Source organism: Bos indicus x Bos taurus, chromosome 19, assembly GCF_003369695.1.
Source record: "Bos indicus x Bos taurus breed Angus x Brahman F1 hybrid chromosome 19, Bos_hybrid_MaternalHap_v2.0, whole genome shotgun sequence".
NCBI classification, from domain to species: Eukaryota; Metazoa; Chordata; class Mammalia; order Artiodactyla; family Bovidae; genus Bos; species Bos indicus x Bos taurus.
The window spans coordinates 31,376,205-31,403,245 of NC_040094.1; the positions used below are offsets into that span (position 1 = coordinate 31,376,205).

The 27,041-nt window shown below is 46.4% G+C and overlaps 1 protein-coding gene across 2 annotated transcripts in view; it reads left to right on the top strand.

Annotated features, from left to right (window-relative positions):
• The first annotated feature begins 3,460 nt into the window (after positions 1–3,460).
• Positions 3,461–27,041, top strand: part of DNAH9 (dynein axonemal heavy chain 9) — a 285,309-nt gene continuing 261,728 nt past the window's right edge. The window contains exons 1-6 of one of the 2 annotated variants that reach the window (XM_027516812.1): positions 3,461–3,878; positions 12,570–12,766; positions 14,839–14,997; positions 15,612–15,742; positions 21,404–21,615; positions 22,727–22,960. In XM_027516812.1, the coding sequence (XP_027372613.1) occupies positions 3,462–3,878; positions 12,570–12,766; positions 14,839–14,997; positions 15,612–15,742; positions 21,404–21,615; positions 22,727–22,960 (1,350 nt within the window). In that variant the 5' untranslated portion in view covers position 3,461. The remainder of the gene's footprint in view (positions 3,879–12,569; positions 12,767–14,838; positions 14,998–15,611; positions 15,743–21,403; positions 21,616–22,726; positions 22,961–27,041) is intronic. The other variant, XM_027516811.1, reaches the window with a different exon arrangement.

The following is a 27,041-nucleotide window of genomic DNA, read 5'->3' on the forward strand; positions in this document are numbered from 1 at the left end:
CAAAAATACTGCAGTAGGTTGCCATGCCCCCCTTCCTGAGGATCTTCCTGAGTGAGGATCAAACCCATATCTCCTGCGTCTTCTGTACTGAGCCATAGGGGAAGCCCCTATGAACAGTACACCATAATTTATTTATACATTCTATCATGGATGAACACTTGGTTTGTTTCCCCTAATTTTGCTATTATGCACAATATAACAATCAATAGTCTTATATGTATCTCCAGCGTGGAGCCCCAAGTAGTCTGGACTCTCCTTCTGTATGTATCTAATATATCTGGCCTATGACTGTCTGACATCTTCACTTAGGGCATTCAAGGTGGCTGGGAGGAGACCATTCTAACAAGTCACGCATGTTCTTTGAATGAAAACGGAATCATTACTTTCAAATATTTGATACAGAAAGGTTGATTTAGATTCAGTATCCACTAGCAGCACACAAGAAATCTCAATATAACATTTGTCAACAAAGAAAAGGAAGAGCTGTTAGATTATGTAAATATAATGTCACCTGTTCACTTTCGAATAACTCTAAAAGGCTTTAAATTTTGCATTACTTGCTTGCATGAAGAAACCTTGTCAATGATGACTATCCAGAATGTACAGAGATCATTATTTAAAAGCGTTACACAGGAATTGCGCCCAGCCATTTCAAGCAAAATATCTGATATACAAAATGCAATGCCTACTGAAGCAAGTTCAAGCCTCTTAAAGAAATGACAATTATTTCATGTGAACAATTACACAGATTCAACATCTTCCTTAATACCTTCATAGTGTCCAGCCTCTCAGAGAGCACCCAGTGGTTCTTATGCCCTGGTATTCACATCCTGGTGTGGTTCTCTTTCACGGGGAATAGGGTGAAAGTCTGTAACTAATGGGATTATTGTAGAAATGACAGTGTGGGACCTTCAAAGCGAATCATTAAGAGACACTGGGACTTGTCTTGCTCTCAGATCACCAGGGCTAGGGGAAGGCAGCCAAGGTGTTATGAAGACATTCAAGCATCCAGGGGAGAGCGCCACATGCTGAGAAACTGCAGCCTCCTGCAGAGAGTTAGCACTGACTTGCCAGTCATGGGCATGAGCCATCTTGGAAGTGGTTCCTCCAGCCCCAGTCAAGCTTTCAGATGATGTAGCCCCTGATGTCATCTTGTCTGAAACACTATGAGACATCCTGAGCCAGAACTATCCAGCCAAACTGATCCCATATTCTTGACCCACTATAAACTGTGTGAGATAATACAATAGTCTATGGCTATTTTAAGATGCTACCTTTGGGGGTAATCTGTTACATAGCAACAGATAACTAACACACTTGTAACTTTTACTTTTCATACCATAATTCCACAATAGAAAGACAATGTTGATTGTTTTCAATAAGTCCCATACAGACATCCCCCTCAATCTCTTTCTAAAATGGAGACAATGTAATGTTCAACAGAAAAAAAAAAAAAAAAGCAAAACCTGACATCGCCAGTGTCCTGGAGCCTTCACTCTCAGACACTTTTGAGTCATCACCACAGGCTTCTGTGTCTATTATTTTATATACTGGGGCAAAGGGACATAGAAAATGAAGGATAAAATGGGTCATGAAGGGGGAGGGGGAGGCAGGAATTTTGTCTGAAGAGTTTATAAGAACTTAATGGCCCTAAATTCTCTCTACACACAAAGCATGAGCAGGACTCACATCTGGAGTTGCCGAGCATGAAAACAATAAGGATGCCTATCTATCTGAAAAATTAAAACCCAACTAAACTATGATATGTGTAAGAAGCCCCCAACATTTCTATTTTTCCCTAATGCTTTTTTCAGAAATGTCAACTATCAAATCCATTTTAAAAATTGTTTCAGTGCTTCTGCTTTGTCCATTCACTCCTGGTTGGTCTGCCTACTGTTTAATCCAGCACTGAGAAAACACACTCTACAAACTTAAAGATTCATGGTGTAAAGTGGACACTCTTAATCACAGCACCTTCCAATCAATCATTTTACTTTCTGGCCACTGGCTTTTCCTGAGGGGCTCTTATTAGCCAAGCCTCCTTGAATAAGTGCTTCTTCTGCTAATATTCCTTGGAAGCCCATTATAAATGTTCTTTTTACCCAGAAAGTCTGCATTCTCAGATTGATGACTAAAGTTAGGCTGGTGGGACAGAGAGGGACTCATTTCAGACCTGCAGGCCTCCAGCTGCACAGGTTGTTCCCTTCCTTGTCCCATTCTCACCTAACAGGCACACAACAGGCCAAGCTCTTTATATCCCGATCATGGAGGACTTGGCAGGTGACAAATGCTAATTTCTGAGGTCAGGGGAGGTGCTTCACATTATATCTTTCTGAAGACAAGATCCAGACATAGACAAGATCCCCATAGGATGGGGAGGCCTTGAAGACACTACATATTTAATAGTGCTTTGCTGCATTTACTGATTGCTGGGACTTGCCTAGAGGTCTGGTGGTTAAGACTGCACGTCCCCCAATGCAGGGGGACTGGGTTCAATCCCTGGCCAGGGAACTAAGATCCCACATGCTGCACAGTGCAGTAAAAAAAAAATTTTTTTTAAAGAACTAACTGCTGCCATACTCACGGAAATTAATGTGATGTCAGAGTTCGAGGCCCCATTTGTCAGATTAAGCACACACTTAAGAAAAGAACAAAGCAGGACAGTAAAACTATTTTACTTTTTCATAATTGGTATTAGAATTCTAAAGCTAAGCTGCCTAATATGACAGCTCCTAGCCACATGTGATTATTTCATTTTAAATTAATTAAAGTTAACTAAAATGAAACATCCAGTTCCCCAGTAACACTGCTGCTGCTGCTAAGTCGCTTCAGTCGTGTCTGACTCTGTGCTACCCCATAGACGGCAGCCCATCAGGCTCCCCCGTCCCTGGGATTCTCCAGGCAAGAACACTGGAGTGGGTTGCCATTTCCTTCTCCACCCCAGTAACACAGCACATTCTAAATGCTCAGTAGCCACACAAGCACTGTTATAAAACATTTCAGTTATCATGGAAAAGCTATAAAAACTTGGGTGAATTCCCTTACATTTGACATTGTTTTACCTTTGCATTACACATTTTGGGAGCAGGTGGGAGAACCATAATACTTTCAGTGACTGAAGACCTCTAAAGAATTTAATGTGACTTTAGCCAGCAGCCTCCTTTACCAGCATTTATACCTTTGATCGCGGCTCCACGTACCTCATCAAAAAGCCATTGCCCTGGACAGTCACAGGCGAGCACCTCGAATCCGCTAGATTAGACTGGAAACCAGCCCCGCCTCAGGTGGTCTCCTAGCAACAGAGACGCGACCCCGCCCCTTCCCTTGCCGAGCCTCTCCTACCTTATTGGCCTTGAGGGGGCGGGACCGGGAGTCAAGTGTCCAATAGGAGGGAAACGGAGGAGGGAGTCCTGGCCGCGTCCCCGTCGCCCGGGAAACCGCGGCATCCTGGTTTGCGCGCGATGCCGAGCGCGGAGGAGCGGGCCTCGCAGGCTGAGGACAACGCGGACGGGGAGCCCGGCGCCGACCCAAGGCTGCGACTCCTGGGGGCCTATGTGGCCCGGAGCCTGCGGCCGCCCGCGGGCGCCTGGGAGCGCTGCGCGGGCTCGGCCGATGCGGGGCAGCTGCTGCACGCCTTCCTGGGACAGGGGGCCGCGGAGGGGCCGCGACCGCTGCTGGTGGTGCGGCCCGGGCCTGGGGGCCTGGCGGTGCGCCTGGGACTGGACGCGGGACCCGAGGCCGGCCCGCCTAGGGCTAAGGGGCTTTTTTTCCTGCGCACCAGCCCTGAGCCGCCAGGCCCCCGCAGCCTCCGCGGGGCAGTGCTGTGCGGGGACCTGCCCGCCGCGCCGCTGGAGCATCTGGCCGCGCTCTTCTCAGAGGTGAGAGTAGGCCCACCGCCCCGCGCTGGCGCCGCTGGGGAGGGGGACGGGAGCAGGGGGCGGGGCCGGAGAACCGGGGCGGGGCCTCGACAGCCGATGGGAGCTGAGTTTGAGGAGCCGCGAGTAAAATGAGATGGGCGGAGCGATGTTGGAGGGGCGGAGCTGGCGGGAAACTAGGACCCTGGGCTGAGCTTGAAATGGAAGCTAGGGGAAATCTGAGCCGGGGTCCTGTCGGAGTCTGGACGTCAGGGAGCTTGCTTCATTCCTGGTCTGTATTCAGGCCAAAGTCAAGGGGAGGCTAGAGTCGGAAGAGGGCCTGGATCCTGACCTCTTTTGGAGGCGCTATCTCTGAATCCCCCCTATATAAACTGGCATCGCAAATGATAGGGAATATTAGACTCAGGGGCATCTCCTATGGATGAAGGAAAAGAGTTAAAAAGAAGAGGTGGTTTGGTTTTGATTTTCATTTCATTCATGAACCGGAGGTCAGCCCTGTGCCCAGGTAAGCAGCTGGGACATCCAGTATATGAAATGCCCAGCAGGCATTTGGACGGGTCCGCCTGGAGCACAGGGAAGGAAGAGCTCTAGGGATTGGGTTACGGGGGCTTTGGTGGCACCACAGCAGAAGACTCGAGAGGGCAGGGGTGCCTGGGAAAGACTTTGGGACATTTAGAACTTTCTGGAATGTGAATAAAAACTTTCCTGAAAGTGAAGTGGATGTGCCTCTGGAGGCTTGATCCCCTGTTGTATCATGTTCCCTGTGATAGGTACTCTGGGGAGCACCAAAGAAATATGACAAGATCCCACCTGTGGACGTCATCATATATATCAAGTATTTAAAGCTAGTAGACTTCCCAGGTGACACAGTGGTAAAGAAGCCAACTGCCATTGTAGGAGTTGTGGGTTCAGTCTTGATCAGGATGATCCCCTGGAGAAGGAAATGGCAATCCACTCCAGTATTCTTGCCTAGAAAATCCCATGGACAGAGGAGCCTGCCGGACTGCAGTCCATGGGATGGAAAAGAGTCGGACACAACTGAGCAACTAAGCGCATGCATGCACGCGTATACACACACACACACAAGGTTGGCCTCAGTGCTTGAACTGGGTACTAGAGGCTCTCTGCTACATCAGGTGTTGGGCCTTTGGTTGCTCCATTAGGAAGCTGTGGGGAGCAGGAGTTCCAGAAAAGGGTCACGGATGACCGAGGAACTCAAGGGGACTTGGGGAAACTAGATTGTTCAGTAGATATGGGAGTATTTCAATATTTTCTTAACCCAATGGCTTTATTGCTGTTTGTTTTCTGAACATTATCCATCCCTGTAGGAATCCAAGCTTGGTTCACAACCCTTCTTAAACAGTGATGATGGGAAGAAGTGCATGAAAATGAATTCACCGTTACCAAATGGGAAAGGGAGGAGGGATAAATTAGGAGTTTGGGATTAAGAGATTAACTATATATAAAATAGATAACCACCAGGGACCTAATGTATGGCACATCGAACTATACTCAGTATCTTATAATAACCTATAATGGAGAAGAATCTAAAAAAGAATATATATATATATATATATAGGCTTCCCAGGTGGTGCTAGTGGTAAAGAACCTGCTAGCCAATGCAGGAGACGTCAGAGACCCGGGTTCAATCCCTGGGTCAGAAAGATCCCCTGGAGGAGAGCATGGCAACCCACTCTAGTATTCTTGCCTGGAGAATTCCCATGGACAGGGGAGCCTGGCAGACTCAGAGTGTCACAGAGTCTGACATGACTGAAGCAACTTAGCATACACACATGCATATATATATATATATATATATATATATATCTCATTTTGCTGTGTACCAGAACGGAAACTAAAACAATATTGCAAGTCAACTATTCTTCAACAAAAAGAAAAAAAAGAAGATAAACAAAATGCAAAATAGATGAATAGATTTTAAATTTACAGAATAAAAAAGGTTTACTGATATGGAAAAAGAAGTGCTGTTGGGTTCGTATGACAGACAGATGCATGTGGTCTGAGAGCCCTTCGTGTTCACCTCCATTGCTGAACTGGCTCCTGAACAAGGAAATGGATTAGGATAAACAGAGAGCAGGGTAACTTGAACAAAGGTTCAGAGATGGAGCTACACCTAATGTATGTAGAGGACAGCGGGTCATGGCCAAGGAAATGCAGTCCAACCGGAAAAAGTAATTTTAAGATACTTCAGACTCTTAGGGACTTGCCTGGTGGTCCAGTGGTTAAGACACCATGCTTCCAGTGCAGGCAGCATGGGCTCCATCCCTGCTTGGTGAACAAAGATCTCCCATGCCATGTAGCGTGGCCAAAAAGTAAAAAAAAAAAAAAAAAAAACTTCAGACTCTTAAATGTTTGAGAATTTTTGTTGGTGAATTGAAAGAGGCTGGAAACAATGTTCATCCGTGAGGTACTGGGTGAACAAATTAAGGTCCATCTATAATTAAAGGGAACGACTGATATGAGACAGCCCTTAATTTTCTCTTTATTGTGAAAACATTAAATTCACTCTCACAACAATTTCCAACCTCTTACCCATCACCGTGCAACAAATCTCCATCACCCACCGATTGTGCATGGCTAAAAATCTCCAATCATGAGTAACTCCCACCTCCCCCACCCTCAACCCCTGGCAGCCACATTCTATTTTCTGTGTCTGTTAACTCAACCTCTCCAGGTGCCTGACAGAAGTGGAATCAAGTAGTATTTGTCCTTATCTGACTGGCTCATTTCACTCAGCAGACTGTCGTCAAGGAGGTTCATTCTCAAGGTAGCACTGTGATGGACTTGCTTTCCTTTTTAAAGCTGAGTAGTATCCCATTGTATGTATATATATTTTTTCTTTATCCCACTAATCCAGGGATGGACAGTTAGGTTCCTTTCACCTCCTGGCTATTGTGGATAATGCTAAGATTTAAGATAAGTTTTTAAAGGTGCAGAAAGGTATGCTACCATTTCTGCTAAAAAGAAAAGGGAGGGAGGGAAGAAAAAAACTTTATTTAGAGAGTAATCCCTAGGCGGGAGGAAATGGGCAACTCAGGGAGGTACAGGGATAGACTGAAGACTTGATTTCTACTGTAAAGCTTTTGTACTTAAAAAAATTTGCACCATGTAAATGTGTTATCTGTTTTAAAAAATCGAAATAAAATATTTTTAAAAATATCTCAGGCCTTTACTTGAATTTCTCAAAACCTCTCAACAGCAGTCCCTGGGCCACACAACCCACCCCCTCCAGTCCACTTCTTTCACACTCCCCAAAGAGGATCCAGGGCTAATTCAGGATCTTGCTCATCTCAGTCTCCCGAGCCCCTTCTCCCCTCCCAGCTGTCCTGCCCAGTCTCATCTCCACCTTTGGCTATGAGCTCCCCTCTCCTAATACCTTCCCATAAAACTGCACTAAAGCCAAAATGTCCCCAAGCCATAAACTATAACTTTGTTTTTGCCCCATTACACCAATACAAGGTAAAAAACAAATAACATCCAGGAAGCGTTTGGAGAAAGAAGTTAGGGAATATGGTAACCAGCCCTCCTGCTCCCTTTCTTGTTCCTCTCTGTCCCTTTATTCACTGCAGCCAGCCAGGTTTCCTTTCCTAGGGCTATGGAGCTCGGATACTGTGTTGGAAGTTTGCGGTTTGGGAGAGGGAGTGTTACACATCCTTTCCAATCAGGTGTCCAGTCGGGGGGACCTCCATCTGGGTCCTTCCCTTGTCCAGTGCCGGCTAGTGCCAAGTAAAGGAAAACAGGTTCAGCAGAAGTGGGAGAGGTACGGCTCTGACACAGCCCACGTTCTATCCAGGTGGGGAGTGGGGTGTCCCGCACGGCGCACGGTGGACAGCGAGGGCGGGGCTGAGTGGGAGGAGCAGGCATGCGCAGAGTCTCGTGCGTGGTGGACGCATCGTGGGTGGCGGCCCTCGGCCATTTTGGACTTTTCTTGGTTCTAGTAGTTTCTGTACTTTTCTCCCTGGCTATTTCTGAAGATTCTGCCTTAGTTCCTGTTAACTCATTGTTGACTGGGGGATTTTTGAAGAAACTAATGCCCGTGGCCGGCAATTTTATTTCAGCAGGCCAAAAATTAATTCTGTCATTTTCCTAACTCTCTGTGGGTTACTATATTCAGTATAGGCACACGTGTAAAGTCTTCTAATTTTTCATGTTGTCTTCAGTCCACTGTTCTGTAGAAGCAAAGGAGCGTCCTCCAGCACCGTGAGTTTAATTGTTACTTTCAGTATCAGAATCAATCACTTAAGGTTTTTTTGTTGGTCTAATATTCACATCGTGTGAATCAGAACTATATTCTGAAGAACTGGTATTTTCAGAGACACTATTATATATGTCGTTCAGATAGTCAGGGAGCGTATATGCATAAAATTCACCGAAAAAATTACTCTTCACTCAAAATTTCGCCATGCGCCACCTTTGAAAATTTCACATTTAGAATATACACAAGATTGGAACAAAGCACTAACGGAGCAAAATGTGAATGATAACGACATTCATAAGTTGTATCATAAACCCTTGATCAATTTTAAGCTCTTAACAAGTCCACGTGGTGATGTTAATTGTATCACTCTCTAAAAACATACTGATAGGTTTTCGGTCAATAACGTTGGGGTAACAAAAGACATGTTAATACGTCTCTAGTCAGTAATGTGTTAAGCAAGTACAGCTGTAGATGAATGGGTTGGGAGCCAGAAAGGGGAGGCTGTAGGTTGGTTTTCTGTAGAAGTGTGGGTCTCCCTTGGTCTCAGCCTGCTATGATTTGGAGCAGGGCTTGCGTTCCCCGCCAGAGCCTGGGCTGGGTGGTGGCAGTGAAAGCCCCAGTGGTCAGTGACAAAGGGCCCTGGCCCTCTGACTTTGCAGAAAAGAATTCCCCAAAGACCGTAAGTAGTGAAGCAAGTAAAGTATTTACTAAGAGGAAAAGAGTACAGTACATGTGGATAGACACACTGATGGACTCAGGGAGAGAGTCACTGAATCACACCCTCGTGGCAGTTTGGAATAACTTGCATGGGATATTTCTTCCAGGTTTCCCTTGGCCAGTCATTTTGATTTGACTGGTTCACTGCCCATATTTGGTTTATCTCAGGATCCTCTCACGTGTGTCCAAGCATCCGTTAGCCAAGATGGATTCTACCAAAAAGGCATGTGGGTAGAACATCCCTAGGCATAACTCCTCTTTGGGCTTGACGGAGCCTTTTCTGCGCACACGAGGTCTGGGAAGTTGCCTGACTTCCGGAAGAAGAAACATACAATCTGTGCAGGGTCCAGCCTCCTCCCTTAATTGCCCTGCTGTTCTCATCTTGGAGTTTCAGTCCACAGGAAATGAATCTCCAATAGATTTACCCCCACTCCCCCAGGGCAGGGGGTGGGGGGCATCTGACTTCTGCCTCAGGTCCTTTTCCCCAGACAGGAGCGTGGATTAGGAGTCTGGCGGATCCAGGTTCCAATCCCTTGTTCTGTCAGATTTCTGTAGTGTGATGTGAACTCCCCTCAGTCAGAATCAACACACCTTGCAGGCTTTTCATGAAATTCAAAATAATTTATCAAGATACTTGAAACAGAGTATGTTAGCATCCCCAAATCCAAACTCATACTCCTTGCCACACGGCAGGCTGATAAATCAAGAGAGAAGACACTGGGGCAAGGAATAGTGACTCTATTAGAAAGCTGGCAGTTTGAGATGATGGACTGGCAGAACCCTTTTCCAAGGGAGAATTTAGGCTTCTTTCTACTAAAAGGGGAGGGAGTATGGCTGTTCATTGCAAATTCTTGGTGCCTGAATCCTTTATTCTTGCAGATGTCCAAGTGGGTCTGGTCACATTGTAAGCCTCCAACTGGACAATTATTATTCTCTGTTCTGCAATTTTTTATTATACCTTGAAAGGTCAGGCTTGGGAGGCAGAGCCTTGTGAACGGACTGTCATGTGTATTTCTGGCTGTGGGCAACTTCCTTTTATTAATACAAAGAGGCAGAGCCAACATGACTAAGACAGGCAAGAGAGTACAAAGATAGAGTAAAAGGAACTGAACCCACGTAGAGTCAGGTTTCTTCTCTGTTACGTTGGGCTTCCCAGGTGGTGCTAGTGGTAAAGAATCCGCCTGCCAGTGCGAGAGAGGCAAGAGATGTGCATTCAGTCCTTGGGTCAGGAAGATCCCCTGAGGAAGGAAATGGCAACCCACTCCAGGATTCTTGCCTGGGAAATCCTCTGTCCAAGGGATTTTCCTCCGTGGGAAAGACTGGTGTCTCAAAGAGTTAGATGTGACTGAAAACAAGTTGTTACATTAGTTGTAGGTTTTCCTTACAAATGACAAGAATTATTGTCACTCTACATCCCACTTAAAAGCTTCCTTACTTCTCTGACCCCTCCTTGTCACCTGCTCTAACCCAAACTCATCTCTTCCCAAGGATTCATCCCTTCTACCTCTGAGCCTGGAGGTGGGACAGGTAACCTTGCTCCTACTTGCTGCTTCTAGATTCAAGTCAAAAAATATCCAGCTTGAAGCTGATGCCATTAGACAAAGCTACCCTCTCCCCCCATTGCTGTGTCATAAACTAATGGCACTGCCTTCATTTCCCCATGATTGGGCTCCCACACACTGTGACTTTCCTCAGCTTTGCTCCTGTATTAACATGTGGCTATATCAATGGATAGCGGGCTTCCCTGGTGGCTCAGTGGTAAGGAATCTGCCTGCCAATGCAGGAGATGAGGGTTTGATCCCTGGTCCAGGAAGAACACCTGGAGAAGGAAATCGCAACCCACTCCAGTATTCTTGCCTGGAAAGTCCCATGGACAGAGGAGCCTGGTGGGCTACAGTCTATGGGTCAAAAGAAGAGTTGGACATGACTTAGCAACTGAGCTCAAGTGTGTGTGCACACACACACACACGTACACACACATATTACCCAAATACTGATATAACAAAATATAGTAATAAAGTCTAAACTGGCAATAAAATAAGTAGATAAAATAAATACATAAATAAAATGGCCTCTGAGATCATGCTTACCTGCATTTGTCCTGCTTTTTTTTTTTTTTTTTTTTTTTGCCTCTTGGCCTTTGTGACAATTTCAGTTGCTTATATTCACCCTGTGATGAGGAAGGGATTCTTGCCCTAGGGTTCTGGACATGGCTGAACACACAACACTGGACATATGACACTGCTCACAGGTTATTATCAGAGATACAGTCCAGAGGAGGAGGACCCTGTGCCAGGCAGGGCCACATAGGGATTGCATGTGGGAACAGAGTGAACGACCAGGAAGTGTGGGAGACAAGCTTTGTACTCTCCAGAGGGTATGGGGCCCACAGGTTCCTGGAGGAGGATGGGATTGGCTTGGGGGAATATTCTTTTGGCTGGCAAGGAACAGAAGCCCACTCCCCAGGGATGAGAAGCAGATGTGCCTGGTGCCCTTGATAAACAGGGATGTTGGATGAGGGACCTTCTCTGCGGGAGCAGAATGGGTAGGGAAACTTGTGACGACTGGTTATTGCAGCTGCCCCCCACCCCCAATTTTACCAGATGTCAAGGCAGTACATGATGTTTATTTCATAATGTTAGGTATTAGCTGTTAGGTCTTAGCAGACAGGGAGACCTGCAAAAGGTCGTGCATAGCTCTCTCGACCTTTCTCAGAATAGTCTTCCTTTAAAAAAAAAATTTTTATATTGGGGTATTATAGCTAATTAGGGCTTCCCTGATAGCTCAGTTGGTAAAGAAACCACCTGCAATGCAGGAGACCCCAGTTCCATTCCTGGATCAGGAAAATCCACTGGAGAAGGGAAAGGCTACCCACTCCAGTATTCTTGGACTTCCCTTGTGGCTCAGCTGGTAAAGAAACCTCCTGCAATGGAGGAGACCTGGATTGGGAAGAACTCCTAGAGAAGGGAAAGGCTACCCACTCCAGTATTCTGGCTTAAAGAGTTCCATGGACTGTATAGTCCATGGGGTTGAAAAAAGTCAGGCATGACTGAGCAACTTTCACTTCATAACTGATTAACTGCTGAAGCTTCAATACTCTGACCACCTGATGTGAAGAACCAACTCATTGGAAAAGACCCTGATCCTGGGAAATATTGAAGGAAAAAGGAGAAGGGGGTGGTAGAGGATGAGATGGTTGGATGGCATCACTGACTCAATGGGTGTGAATCTGACCAAACTCTGAGAGCTAGTGAAGGACTGGTTAACAACGCTGTCATAGTTTCAGGTGGACGGCAAAGGGACTCAGCCATACATATACATGTATCCATGCTCCCTCAAGCTCCCCTCCCATCCAGGCTGCCACGTAACATTGAGCAGAGTTCCCTGTGCTACACAGTAGGTCCTTGTCGGTGGTTATTGTTTAGTTGCTAAGTTGTGTCCAGCTCTTTTGACCCCATGGACTGCAGCCTGCCAGTCTCCTCTATACATAGGATTTCCCAGGCAAGAATACTGTAGTGAGTTGCCATTTCCTTCTCCAGGGGATCTTCCTGATGCAGGGATCAAACCTGTGTCTCCTACTTGGCAGGCAGATTCTTTACCACTGAGCCACCTGGGAAGCCCCCTTGTTGATTATCCCTTCTAAATATAGGAGTGGGTACACATTGATCCCAAACTGCCTAACTTCCCCCGCCCCAGATAGTCCTTCTTTAGGGTTTCAGAAGTTGCCCACCTTTGTTTCCCGTGCACATCTGTTCCAGGTTGTCATCCCTGTCCTGGCCAATGAGAAGAACCACCTAGACTGGCCCCACGTGGTTTGTCAAGATGTCCAGCGGCATGCCTCCAGCCTCCAGGGTGACCTTCTGGTTCTCCTTGAGCAAGCGAAGGGAAAAACCCTGCTGCCCCTTCCAGTCGGCTCAGAAAACATGGGCTCTGAGGGTTCTGAAATCGAGGCCACGTAAGTACCGCCAGGCTGGCCATATGGGTCTCGGAGATAGGGGAGATGCCGGTTTATCTGAATGTTTTCTCTACGACTTTTCTGTCCCTGACTCTGCACGTCTCCTTCTTCTGCACACAAGCCCACTGTTGGCCAGCATCCTCAGACTGTGTGTTCCATGCTGATTACCACCCTCACCAGTACCCCCACCCAAGTCTCTCAAGGCTATCACGGCAACGTGGCCTTCTTTCTGCTCAGAACTATCTGAGAACTGAGAGCAGCCACACTGATTCCAGAGTTTCCCTTATCAGGACCGTGTCTCATCGTTGGCAGAGACCCAGGTCCAGTCTGGGAGACAGCACGCCTCTTCCCAGCATTTACTCAGCACATCATGTCGCTGTCCAGACCCTCTACCAGCAGCAGCTGGAGAGTGTTTTCAGGTCCTGGGGACATTTTTTTTTTCCCCAAGTAGAAACAAATCAGCTTTGTCGAAGTTTGAGGTCCTTGCCTTCTGTGACTGCAGAGGCATTAAACCCCATGGCCCTTCTCCTTATAGGAGTGATACCCACTGTCAGCTTCCACTTACCATTCCAGCCCTGAGCTATCTTTGCTTCTGTTCTGTGGGGATTTTCTTCTTTTTCTTTAGAGTCAGGCTATGTACCTAAAATAATATGTATATTTTTTAATTGTCTTCTAGTAAGCATTCTGTATGTTTGTGGCAACAGTCCACTTTCCTTCACGCGTTCAGTCTGCCACATTGCTGGGACTTTGCAAACGTATTGTCTGTTCAGGGCCCATGATTTGATCTGCAGAATGAGTAATGCATGGGATAGAAATATACTTTACAGTGAGTTTTTTCATATTGGAAGTAATATGCTATGTATATAATTTGAAGCAATCCCAGTTAACTGGAAAACTTATAGGGGCTTCATAAAAATATACAATTTTCGAAATAAATACCTTCAAACGACCATTCTTCTGTTCCTTCTCTCTTTGAATATAACAACATTCAGTGTGAATGTATAATCATTGTGGTGTTTGTCTCCCTTTGTTCAAATTTGATAATTTCCCAAGAGGCTGGATCGTATTACTGGGAGGTGAGTATCTTCTACCTTTAATATCATCCATAATCACTTGTGCCATATCATTGCTCAGCAAATATGAACTTAATTAAATGAAGCGAAGGTGGATTTCTGGCATGAAAAATGCAAATGACAGATTCTCTGTCACCTGTGTCCTGTGTTCTCGGCATGCCTGTGTGTGTGCTAAGCCACTTCAGTCGTGTCCAACTTTTGCGACGCCATGGACTGTAGCCCTCCAGGCTCCTCTGTCCATGGGAGGCTCCAGGCAAGAATACTGGAGTAGGGTTGCTGTGCCCTCCTCCAGGGGATCTTCCCCACCCGGGGATTGAACCCCTGTCTCTTACATCTCCTGCATTGGCGGTGGGTTCTTTACCACTAGTGCCATGAACAGCTGTCAGTTCAGACTGTATGAAAAGGCAAACCAGAATGTATTTTTGATTTTTAATCCTTTCCAAACATCCCTAGTTAGTTTATTTTAAAGACGTATGAGGGACAACACATGGGAATTCCATCTTCACTGGAAAAGTGAGGACAATAGTAATGTTCAGACATCTGACAACTTGCCTGATGGAGGAGGAAGTAACCTGTTTCTTCTTGCTGAGGCGGTCAGAACTGAGACCAGATGAGGGACTAGCAGGGAGATGAACCTGGTCCTGGGTAGAGACAAACTCTTTCCCAAGGACAGCTGATCTTCCCAAAGAATGCACTGCCTCATCAAGCAGGGAGCTGGCTGGCATTGGTGGGACTCAAGGGTTGGGGCTTCCCTGGTGGCTCAGATGGTAAAGAATCCACCTGCAGTATGAGAGACCCGCATTAGTCCCTGGGTCCCGAAGATCCTATAGAGAAGGGAATGGCTACTCAATCTAGTATTCTTGCCTGGATAATTCCACGGACAGAGGAGCCTGGCGAGCTACAGCCCATGGGGTCACAAAGAGTTGAACACAACTGAAGTGACATAGCCCATAGAGTTAAGCTCTTCCCTGCATCCCAGGAGACTTGTCTCTTTCGCAGCTTGGATTCTACGGACAAGTCCATCATCTATGCCATTGAGTCTGCAGTGATCCAGTGGAGCCACCAAATCCAGCTGGTGCTCAAGAGAGAGTCTTCGCAGCCGCTCCTCCAGGGGGAGAACCCTACCCCACAGGTGGAGCTGGAGTTCTGGAGGACCAGGTGGGCACAGAAACGCCTCAAGAAACGAGGCGTGACCGTTGAACCTTGGCGAGAGTGTCACCTCCCAGTACACAGAAGAGCTGCCTTGACTCAAATGACACTAAACTGTTGGCTCTAGGGCTGATGAGAGAAGCCTGGGGGTGGGACCGGACTCAGTAGCCACCTCCCCCAGCCCATTTCCACAAATGGCTCCAGCCCCGTTTGTGTCCCATGCCAAGATACCCCATCCTCTTGCCTGGTTTCCTGACCACTCTGCTGACCTACTGTGGGGCCCTTCTCCAGCAGCCTTTCTCTGACAACACCTCTCTCACCCCACCCAACACCTCACTGTGAGAGCTAATGACCTCCAGCTGCTGAGCTTCTGAGCTACCAGATGGTCAGCAGTGTTCCCTGCTGTTACCTCCTACAACTGCTCCTTTGAACCTGTGTCCAGACTGAGGCTCTTGCCCTTGCTATTCTGGGAACAGAGGCCCTGGCTCTTTGGACTAGAGCATGGCCTCTGCGGAAGCACCCCAAGGCAGACCTCCTCTCTCCGTCTATCTGAAAGCCAGTCATGGCAGCATGACTGTGTTCCCTGACGTTGTTCTGGACTGATGCTTCTCCTTGTGTTGCAGGTGTGAAGATCTGGAATACATTTATAATCAGCTGAGAATGATAAAGAGGAGGGGCATGGTGGGACTTCTGGATAAGCTTCAGAGCAGCTACTTTCCAGCTTTCCAAGCCATGTTCCGAGACATTGGAGCAGGTGAGGATCCACAAGTATTTTCATACACGGACTCAACTTTCTTATTTAGTGCCGGATTATCTTCCTCTCTGATTTCAGCAGCTTCTAGTCCTCACAGCCCTCCGACCTGAGATGGTTTAGCACATTGGCAAGAATACCAAACCTAGAAACAGGAAAGTAGCCACCCTGTTCTATATTTGCATTTCTAGAGCTCTGAGACCCTGGCAGAGTCACCTAACTTCTCTGAGCTTTTGCGTGTAATGCATACGCTTGCCGCCTGCTTCCCTGGGCTGCTGGGAGAGGATGTAAGTGTGAGTTCTTTGCTGACTGTAAATCATAATCCCTCACCTCTGGAGTTCATGTCCTTCCACCCCCAGCTCCTCGGAAAGTCTCTGTTCCATTTCTACCTCCATTCTGCTTTTTCTTTTCCTACTTGTGTCAGATGGGACTGCAGTTTCCTGGTCATCTGAGCACCAGAAAAGATTGGCCCTTGTCAAAACTGCAAATCCAGCAGAGTCTATACTTAGAAGTAGGTAAATCCTTTCAGGGCTCCCTCTCCCCTCATCAGTGCACTTCACTTCTTTCTCCTCTCAAACCTCCTCCGGGCTCTTGGGTATTGTAGGTTGAAATATGCTTCTAAAGGTGTTTGCAATTTCATGCTATTTAAGATTAATCTCCGGAGAAGGCTCTGGCACCCCACTCTAGTACTCTTGCCTGGAAAATCCCGTGGATGGGGGAGCCTGGTAGGCTGCAGTTCATGGGGTCGTTAAGAGTCGGACATGACTGAGCGACTTCACTTTCACTTTTCACTTTCATGCTTTGGAGAAGGAAATGGCAACCCACTCCAGTGTTCCTGCCTGGAGAATCCCAGGGACGGGGGAGTCTGGTGGGCTGCCGTCTCTGGGGTTGCACAGAGTCGGACACGACTGAAGCAACTTAGCAGCAGCAGCAGCAGCAAGGTTAATCTCAGCAGTGATTCTCAAGTGCTTTTTCTCTATCAGAACTCTTTCTTTAAATGCAACCTCTTGTGTCAATCCAGAATGTAAAACTTGCCAAGGTGTATTTGCTGTGCTAAAGAGGGAGTGTCCTGTGTCCAGAGCCCACTGGTGGAACCCTGTCGCACCTTCTCTTCCTTATGGTGTGGGGTTTGGAAACCATGCAGATGAAGGAATAAAAGCACCGGTGGTGGAGTTTCTGACTTGTGCTTTATAACAGAGAATAGCTGGCTTAAGGAGCTGGTCTCTGGGGTCCTTCCGGACCCTAATTTCTCATCCCAGAGGCCCTCTGCCAGCACCTAGAGCTGGCTTAGAATGGGGTTCCTACTGGGGCCCCAGTCTGTTGCTTCTCTGAGAGGTTTTGTGTCTCAGAGCAATCAAATGTTGTTCCCAATTTATACTCCAATTCAAATGAGGTAGTGTCCCCAGAAGTGATCTGTGTACCACTGTTAGTATGAGAGAGAGCTGGGGTAGATGTCTGGGCAGGTGTATTTTATTTTTTATGTTTTAAATTTAATTTAGTTAATTTATTTTTTAAATTGGAAGATAATTTCTTTACAGCGTTGTGTTAGTTTCTGCTGTTCAACATGCATCAGCTGTATGTATACATATATCTCCTCCCTCTTGAGCCTCCCTCCTAACCTCCTCCCCATCACACCCCTCTAGGTCATCACAGAGCACCCAGCTGAGCTCCCTGTGCCGGACAGCAGCTTCCCACTAGCTGTCTGTTTTACACATGGCAGTGGATATATGCCAATGCTACTCTCAATTCATCCCACCTTCTCCCTCCCCCACTGTGTCCACAAATCCATTCTCTGTATCTGCATCTGTATTTCCTGCCCTACAAACAGGTTCATCAATGCCGTTTTTCTAGATTCCATTATATATACATTAATATACGATATCTGTTTTTCTTTTTCTGACTTTCATTCTGTATGACAAGCTCTAGGTTCATCCATATTTTAAAATATGCAAAAGGGTAACTCCTTTTTTTGGCATGTGATGAGAGTTTTCCATTTATGGTTTTATAGAGATTTAATGGTTTCATTTTATATGATTTTATTTAGGTTAAAATTAGAGTCAAATTAGGGAAAGGTATGAGGTAATACTACAGGTTGTAGGCAGTCATGACAACTATCATAAAGGGGGTATGCCAAGGATGGAAATTTGAGGCTCTGGAATAAAACATATAATAAAAGCGTATTTATGAATTTATTATTTAGAGCCCCAAGTATATTTTTCACATTAAAAGATTAATAGAGTACAATCATTCACATTGATTAATAGTAATAAAAGATTTGGTTCCCCAGACCGCCTTCTAAAAGTTTTTTGCAAAAGAATATATTATGGCAATGAAAAGAAATTAGAAAAAAAAGACAATATCATCATAACTGTTTCAGAGAAATACCACTGTAAAAATAGAAATCCTTGAAATATATAACTCAATCCAAATAATGGAAGAAGAGGAATTTTGATCATAGTTGCCAGGTACAGACTTGGTCAGAAATTTTATTGGGATCTTCAGAGAATAAAAATATTTTAGCTGGCACCTGATTTTCCTCATTTCTAATTTAATTTCAGAGTTGTTGTCCTTATTCTGCAGATAGTATGTGCTTTGCACATACTGTATGTCATGATCAGGGTAGTTCTTTGGCTCACAGATGGACAGAAGAGAAGGGGAGGAAAAGATACAGTCCTGGATTGGTGGGCACATGGGGAGTAAAGAAGGAGGTTAAAAGAACGTAGAAAAATGTGTGTGAACGAGATTTTCTGAAGTGCAATTGATTGGGCAGCAAAGAACCTTGGGAACAGTAAGGGTACCTTGGAAAGAAAAGACCAGGGGAGTAAAGACCAAGTAGGGAGTTCCTGCCTCTGGCCGCTAGGAGGCAAGGTTGGCACAGTGCGGCCCAGTTGCCAGTCCAGCATATTTGTGGGTAGAAGCGTGTGGAGAAAAGGGCTTCCCAGGTGGTGCTAGTGGTAAAGAACCTGTTTACCAATGCAGGAGACATAAGAGACATGGGTTCTATCCCTGGGTCAGGAAGATCCCTTAGAGGAGGTCATGGCAACCTATTCCAGTATTGCCTGGAGAATCCCATGGGCAGAAGAGCCTGGTGTGCTATGGACCATGGGCTTGCAAAGAGTTGGACACGACTGAAGCTACTTAGCATGTGTATGTGGGGAGAGAAGTAAAGTCCAGAGGTTTTCTGGAGCTGCCATGGAACTGGCTCTCAGGTTCCCATGAGAGCCCATCACGTGCAACCCTTGTCAACACGGACTCCCCAGCACTCAGTGACATCAAGTTAGTAGCTTGAGATCAGACACGGTGGGAAGATTAGGAGTATTTACATCCCAGAAATTGGCAAATGCTAAAGGCTTTGGGATCAAGGCTTTTGTCCCAGAAGAGCTGTGGTTAAAGATTTACCAGCAAACCACATATATTTCTGTGCAACTGGGGTTTATATTTGAACCTGTTTGGTTTGGTTTTTTTGGCCACATTGCCTGGCCTGTGGGATTTTAGTTCCCCAACCAGGGATCAAACCCAGGCACTGCGCAGTGGAAACACAGAGTCCTAACCACTAGGCAACCAGGATATTCCCTATATTTGCATTTTTAAAAAGCTGTTAGCCTAACTCTGTATCTTTCTTCATCTGCCTTGTGAGCCAAGATGACTGCACCCTGGAGTAGATGAGCCAGCCCTCAAGTGTTGAGCTCTTGAAAATCGGGAGTGCGTATTTGTATGATTAAAGGAGATTTTTCTTATTAAAAAGTACAACATGAAAAGGAGGCTCCCGTGGTGTGATGCTCTGTTTCTCTTCCCTCAAGGCACAGATGAAAGCCTGAGCATGTGCTCATTGGAATGACTGTTGGATTCTGACACCCCCAACCCTACAGTGGTTCTGATACTTCCATCAAACCCTCCCATTTAAGAATTGCTGTTCTAGTTGATTTACCATGACATCTGTCTTTTAAAAATTGGGTTCACATAGTCCTTCCCACAACTCCATTTGGGGTATAAAGCTTGATATACATCCCAAACCTTGATGTACACACCCCAAACTCCCATGTGTAGTGAGCCCCACAACCATCAAGCCAGGGGTTCAATGTAATAAACTCGGGTATAATCCTGCTTTTGCTCAGCCGGGCAGGGCTGACCAATTAACTGGTAGACTCAAGGCAGGTTATTTAGGTCTTAGTGTTATTGTTTTTTTTTTTTTAGTTTTCAGCAATTTTTATCGGATGGTACAGTGGTTTTATTTACTTATCTATTTATTGGGCTTCTCTGCTAGCTCAAGTGGTAAGGAATCCACCTGCCAATGCAGGAGATGCAGGTTCTATCCCTGGGTCAGGAAGATAGATCCCCTGGAGGAGGAAATGGCAACCCACTCCAGTATTCTTGCTTGGAGAATCTCATGGACAGAGGAACCTGAAGGGCTACAGTTCTTGTGGGGTCCTACAGAGTCGGACACAACTGAGCATGCAACAAATTACAAAAAATTAGAAAAAGAAATTTATTTGTTATTTTTTGGCTGTACCACGCAGCATGCAGGATCATAGTTCCCTGACCAGGGATTGAACCCATGCCCCTTTCATCAAAAGTGTGGAGTCTTAATCACAGGACAACCGGAGAAGTTCCTAGGTCCTAATTCCTTTGCTTACAAAGTGGAAATAATGAAGCTACCTCATATGATTTTCTATGAGTTTTTCTGTGAGTGGGATGGTGTTTGGTATATTGAAACTGTTTACTAAACAGTGTATATATTTTGAGTTTCTTTTAGGATGAATACAGAGCTTCATCCACATAAAATAACCCAAGACCATGTGCTGTCACACGACAGTGCCGGGTTACCTGCCCAGGAAAGAACCAGCCTTCCTAAACACCAGTTTCTGGGTCTTTGCATCCCCTCTAAGTGGCTCTGCAGAATTAGCACCCAGAGCTACGGTTTTCCTCCTTTCCCCTCGGCCACCACAGGATGGCAGATGGAAAGTGCTGTTTTTCCTCGGCTTCATTCAGTGGAAATGGCAGGAGGTTTTCCTGGCTTTGAAGACCGGCAGAGCCTTGCCATAATCAGCCTGAGCTATTTCTCTATTCCCTGTGACTTGTCCTCCGTAAGAGCTCAATGAGATTCTTTATTGGCAAATATTTATTAGAGATGTGATCGTGCACGCAACACCTCCTTTGGTACAAGCACTGAGCTAGCCGTCTTTGCTGCCTTCACAAGAACCCTTTACATGAGTGACTGTTCAGCCTGTTGTTGAGATTCAGACAGGATAGTCATGCCTGAGGTCACACATTTGATGTATCAGCATTTGAAGGCAGATCTTTCTGACTCTTAAAACCCGTCCTCTGTCATCCATCCCATATTACCTCAGAGGTAATACCAGCAAACAGTCACCAAGCATTTTCTACACGCACAGCACCAGAGGGCCTGGGCTTGGGAGGGCCAGGAGGCCGTCCAGATACAAGAATTCTGTAAGAGAGGCTCCTCAGACCCCTCTCCCAGCTGCCCAGGGCTCTTCTGATTTCAGTGTTTCCTTGCAAGAGCTGGCCAGCCCTCTCTGCTCCCTCAGCCCAGAAAGAGATCACAACCCTTGTTTTCTTATCCTTCATGCCCAGGCCCCAGGGCTCTGCTGGGCGGGTGTGAGCCTCAAGCTGGTACTGTGATGGGTTGTCTCCCGTTCCTTCCAGCTCTGACGGAGGCGCGGGACATCTACACCCACCTGGCGCCACTGCGTCGTCACCTGGAGGACCTCGAGAGCCTGGAGTTTCCTGACGTGAAGCCCCGGCTGCGGCCCCTGCTGCACGTGGTCTGCCTGATCTGGGCCACGTGTGAGTCTTACCGCTGCCCAGGGCGGCTCACAGTGCTGCTGCAAGAGATCTGCAACCTTCTGGTCCAGCAGGTGGGCACCCAGCAGTTCCCAGCCTCACCCCGGGGGCTGGATGGTCCAAGTCACAAGAAGAGTAGAGTGTGCATCTTTTTTTTTTTCAGAGCAATAATGAGGGCCCAAAGGGTTCTCCTCTGGTGGCTCAGATGGTAAAGAATCTACCTGCAATGCAGGAGACCCAGGTTCAGTCCTTGGATCTGGAAGATCCCCTGGAGAAGGGCATAGCTACCCACTCCAGTATTCTTGCCTGGAGAATTCCATGGACAGAGGAGCCTGGCAGGCTACAGTCCATGGTGTCGCAAAGCGTCAGACACGACTGAAGAGACTTAGCAGAGGATTCTCAGACTTGAATTGCTTTATCGTCTATAGCCAGTAACTCCCAAAACTGTTCTCAGTCCTGCTGGGGTACTTTGGAGGACCTGGGTTTGGGCACAGGGTAGAGATGGTGAATTTCAACCTCCTTAAGGATCTTTATGTATGTATATATGATTTTGTTTATATATTTATCTGGCAGCACTGGGTCTTGGCTGCTGCATTCAGGCTTTTTTCTCTACTTGCAGCAAGGAGGGGCTACTCTCTAGTTGCAGTGCACGGGCTTCTCACTGTGGTGACTTCTCTTGCTGTGGAGCACAGGCTCTAGGGCACGCCGCTTCAATAGTTGCGGCTCCTGGGCTCTAGAGCACAGGCTCAATAGTTGGGATGCACTGACTTAGTTGCTTCTCACCATGTGGCATCTTCCCGGATCAGGGATGGAACCTGTGTTTCCTGCATTGGCAGGTAGATTCTTACCATCTGAGCCACTAGGGGAGCCCAGAAAGCCAGTGAGTCACAACAAAAGCCTGGAAAGGATACCTGTCCAGCCCCAGCTGTCCCAAGAGAAGTCTCACTGTGTTTCCTTGTCTCTGACTGGTCACTCGCCATCCCTGAGCCAGTCACTGACCGTGGCTAGAACCCAGGTCCCAGTCCCTCTGTGGGACTACAGAATGGGGTCTGACGTTTCCTGTATTAGGCTTCTGGTAAGTTTTGCATGGGCAGTCGCTCAGTGAAGAGCTGTAGGCTGGGCAGAGTTGAGGACCATCCTGCACCTGCAGCCAGGCTTAGTACCACTCACCTGTCTGCCCTCCAGGCCTCTGTTTATCTCTGCCCAGAAGACCTCCTGAGAGGTGAGGTGGAGGAAAGTCAGAGGAAACTGCATGTGGTCGTGGACACCCTGAGCTTCTTCAAGCAGCTGTTTCAGGACAGAAGGGAGAATCTCCATTCTTACTTCAGAGAGAACCAGGAGGTCCGCGAGTGGGATTTCCAATCCTCTTTGGTCTTTGTGCGACTGGATGGCTTCCTAGGGCGACTGGGCGTGGTGCAGGTGAGTGTTCTCCTCCCATCAGGCCCCGCTTCCTTGTAGGAGGGAGCAACCGAGGGATCCAAAAAGTAGCAGCAGTAGCAAAGAATGAAATATCATCATGTGCAGCATCATGAAGGGATCTAGAGAGTGTCATATCGAGTGAAGTAAGTCAGGCAGAGAAGGAGAAGTACCATATGATATCACTTATATATGGAATCTAAATAAATAATACCAATGAACTTATTTACTACACAAAAACAGACTCACAGACACAGAAAACAAACATGATTGCCAAAGGGGAAAGAGAGGTGGGGAGGGATAAGTTAGGAGTTTGGGGAGTAACAGTACACACCATTATATGTAAAATAGATAATCAGCAAGGTCCTACTGTATAGCACAAGGAACTATACTCAATATTCTATAATAACCTATATGGGACAAGAATCTGAAAAGTACATGTGTGTGTATAGAAGCCACCAGGACTTACCTGGTGGCTCAGTTGGTAAAGAATCTGCCTGCAATGCAGGAGACCTAGGTTAGATCCCTGGGTCAGAAAATTCCCCTGGAGAAGAGAATGGCTACCACTCCAGTATTCTTGCCTGGAGAATCCCATGGACAGAGGAAGCTGGTGGGCTACAATCCATGGGTTGCAAAGAATCAGATATGACTGAGCAGCTAAACTACCACCACCATATATGTGTGTATGTATATATATGTGTATGTAGATACGTGTATATATGTGTGCGTGTGTGTATATATATGTGTGTATATATATATGCATATATATCTGAATCACTTAGCTGTACACCTGAAACTAACACAACATTGTAAAATAATTTTTAAAATAAAGTGTAGTATTTAAGATTTCAAAAAAAGAAAAAAATGAGGAAGAAACAAATATTTATCAAATTAATTAATTTTTAAGAATAGCTGCCTTTCAAGGTATGTGGAAATCCTATTTTATTCTCTAATGGAAATTAAGTTTTCTCTTATATGTAATTTTCATTACATTTTATGTATGGAGAATGCAGTAAGAGAATTATTGTGTATCTGCAATTCCCAGGCTATGTCATTAGGTCAGCATTTGGCCTTTTCTTTATTTCACGTCTGTCTGCCTAAAGGTAGGATGACCAAATAAAAAGTGAACAAGTGAAAAACAGCAAAGCGCAGAGTAAGAAGAGGTCCGAGACAACAGGGTGATCAGCCTCGCGTTGGCTGGAAGAACCCGTGATTCAGTAACTTTCTTAGAATAGTCATCATGTGATGGTAGTTCTACTAGAAGTTTAGGAAATTCTGATCATAGTCTCAGGAAGGAGTCTCAAGGAATCAATTGACAAATTCAGTTGGTTTTCAAATTACACATAATCTTCTTGCTAGAGGTCTCATAGGAAATGGCCAGTGAGCTGACCTGGATGCAGGTGGCCATGCCCACAAAGCCACTACCTTGAACTTCTCCACTTTCCCACCATCAAGGTGGCTCCAAAAACTACATGACTAGCATGAGTGCTAAGTTGCTTTAGTTGTGTCTGACTCTGTAACCCTGTGCATGGATGGTAGCCCGCCAGGCTCCTCTGTCCGTGGGATTCTCCAGACAAGAATACTGGAGTGGGTTGCCATTTCCTCCTCTAGGGGATCTTCCCAACCCAGGGATCAAACCCGAGTCTCCTGCGTTGGTATGTGGGTTGTTTACCGCTCGCACCACCGGGGAAGCCCAAGACGAGAACGAATCCCTGTACAAATGAAATGCGACTTTTCCTCTTCTCCCCCGGTTGTTTAAAAGTCAATGCAAACATTAGTGTAAGGACCAAGGTAAGAAAACAAGGGCCTTTCTCTTTTGACTGTTTTCCATTTCAGGATTTAGTGTGATTACCACGTGTTTGCATGCTTTGCAGCTCTGTATTCACTGATGAAACTTTGCAGGGAGAGTAGTGGGTATGACAAAATAAAATACATACTTATCCTAAAATTAATTTGGGAGATGCAGGGTCAAATTCAAGATTAGGACAATAGCCAAGGAGACTGAGAAGGAATCAGAAGCCAGGAGACTGAGAAGGAATCAGAAGCATGTTTCTATCCACGATCAGCAGAGATTTTGGGTGAAGAGAAGGGCTGTGTTGAGAGGAGGTAGTGATAATTGCATGGCAGAGACCATGCAATTATGAGGATTAGAGAAGATGAGACGGAATCTCTTCACTTCAGGCCCCAAAGCATAGTTCCAGCACTGCCATGCTCTAGGCACCATGCACCAGGCTCTGAGCTGGGGCCCCAGGGGCAGGACGGTGCCTAGGGTACAGTTTTGCCTGTAAGAAGCCCACGGACCAGAAGACATGAAGAAGGCAGAGACTGATGGAAGAGATCCAGGGATGGGAAGACAATAAAATCTTGAAGCTTCACTGAGGTGTATTAAGTGCCATGATAAAAGCAAAGTGTGTGTGTGTGTTAGTCACTTAGTCATGTCTAGCTCTTTTTGACCCCATGGACTGCAGCCCACCAGGCTCCTCTGTCCATGGGATTCTCCAGGCAAGAATACTGGCGTGGGTTGCCATGCCCTTCTCCAGGGGATCTTCCTGACCCAGGAATCGAACCCAGGTCTTCTGCATGGCAAGCAGATTCTTTACCATCTGAGCCACAGGGAAGCCCAATAAAAGCAAAATTGGTGTGATATTGGGAGCAAGAAAGAGGGGTTCCTAACCCAGAGGGCCTCTGAGAAAGTGGGGAGTACAATAGGAAATAAATTTAGAAACTGGAGTAGGAATTCTCTGGGGAAACGAAGACTGGTGAAGGTGGGAACGGAGACAGAGAAAATGTATGAGCCAGAAGGCCAGACCCTAGATCTTATGAAAGATGCACCTTAAATCCTTCTCTGGGATCATGGAGAATATAAATAATTGATGCCTAGCTTTTTCCTAAATGCTTTGTTTTTGGCACCATTTCCACTACAGCCCTTGAGGAGCAGCCTCTCTTCCCCTTCTTCTCCATTCCATCCCTCTCCTCTCCAACACCAACCTGTTCACTCTCTTTTAACTGGAGGTGACAGAGACTCTCTCGCTCCTGCCTGCCCCTGGCCACTGTGGGGACCAGGGCAGACAACCGCCTTCACAGTCTCCCTAGCCCCGAGGATGGTCCTCAGAGTGGAAGCCAGGGAGCAACGCTCAGCTCTGCAAGGCTGTTGGGCTGTGGCCTGGGGCCCTGCACACACGTTAATGATGTGACTTTGCATATAGACAGCTATCCTGAAGTTGGGCGCCTAATCTGCTGGGATTATTCAGTAACCACAAGCGGCCCTGGCCACTAGCCTCCCCAGAGTCATTACCCTTGCAAGTCCACTCTCTGGTTGCTTTTTCCTTCTAAATCAATGCACAGATGCATAAAAAGCAAAAAGCAGTTGCCCCAGTTTAATTAGAAGGTGAGTTGAATGTCACCCGGTCCTGCTCCTGTTCCTCTCGTAAGTTTTCTGTCCCTGGCTCTGGTTCACTTGTCTGCTCTTAGGCCAAATGCCTCCACTTCTTTTGTCCACTCATTTTCCCTCTTCCTCCCTCTTCCCTCTTCCTTTTCTGCTGGTCTCGCTCCCCTTCTCTGTTTTCTTCTTTCTCTTGTTTAGTTTCTCTTAGCTCTGTTCACCCTGTGTTTCCCTGACTCTGCCTTTTCCTGTGGCTGTTCCTTTCCTTCGTCCGGGCATTTCTCCTTCTTTCATCTTTCATCTCCTAAACATTTGCTCAGATATGCCCCCTGGCCCCTGTCTTCCCTGTCTCTTCCCCACTCAGCTCAGTGCAGCAAGACACAGGCTATCGATCGGCTCTGGGCATATTTCACATCGCCCTTTAGTTAACATTCTGTGTATCCCTGTGATTGATGCCTGTTTGAGATGGGGTTAATCTGTTTCTCTCCAGCAAGAATTAGCATGAACCCAGCCTTATTTATCTTGCCGTTCTGTATACTTTGTGGCCCCTAAAACATGGGCAGCTGCAATTAATAAATACATGAAGCCAAGTTAATAAAATGATTTCAGTGCGTTTCCCTCTCTGCCTGCTCACAAGAGTGAGGTTGTTTAGGGCTGGTTTTTAATCTCCATTGTTCTGTTTTCCCTTCTGATTTGCCTGGC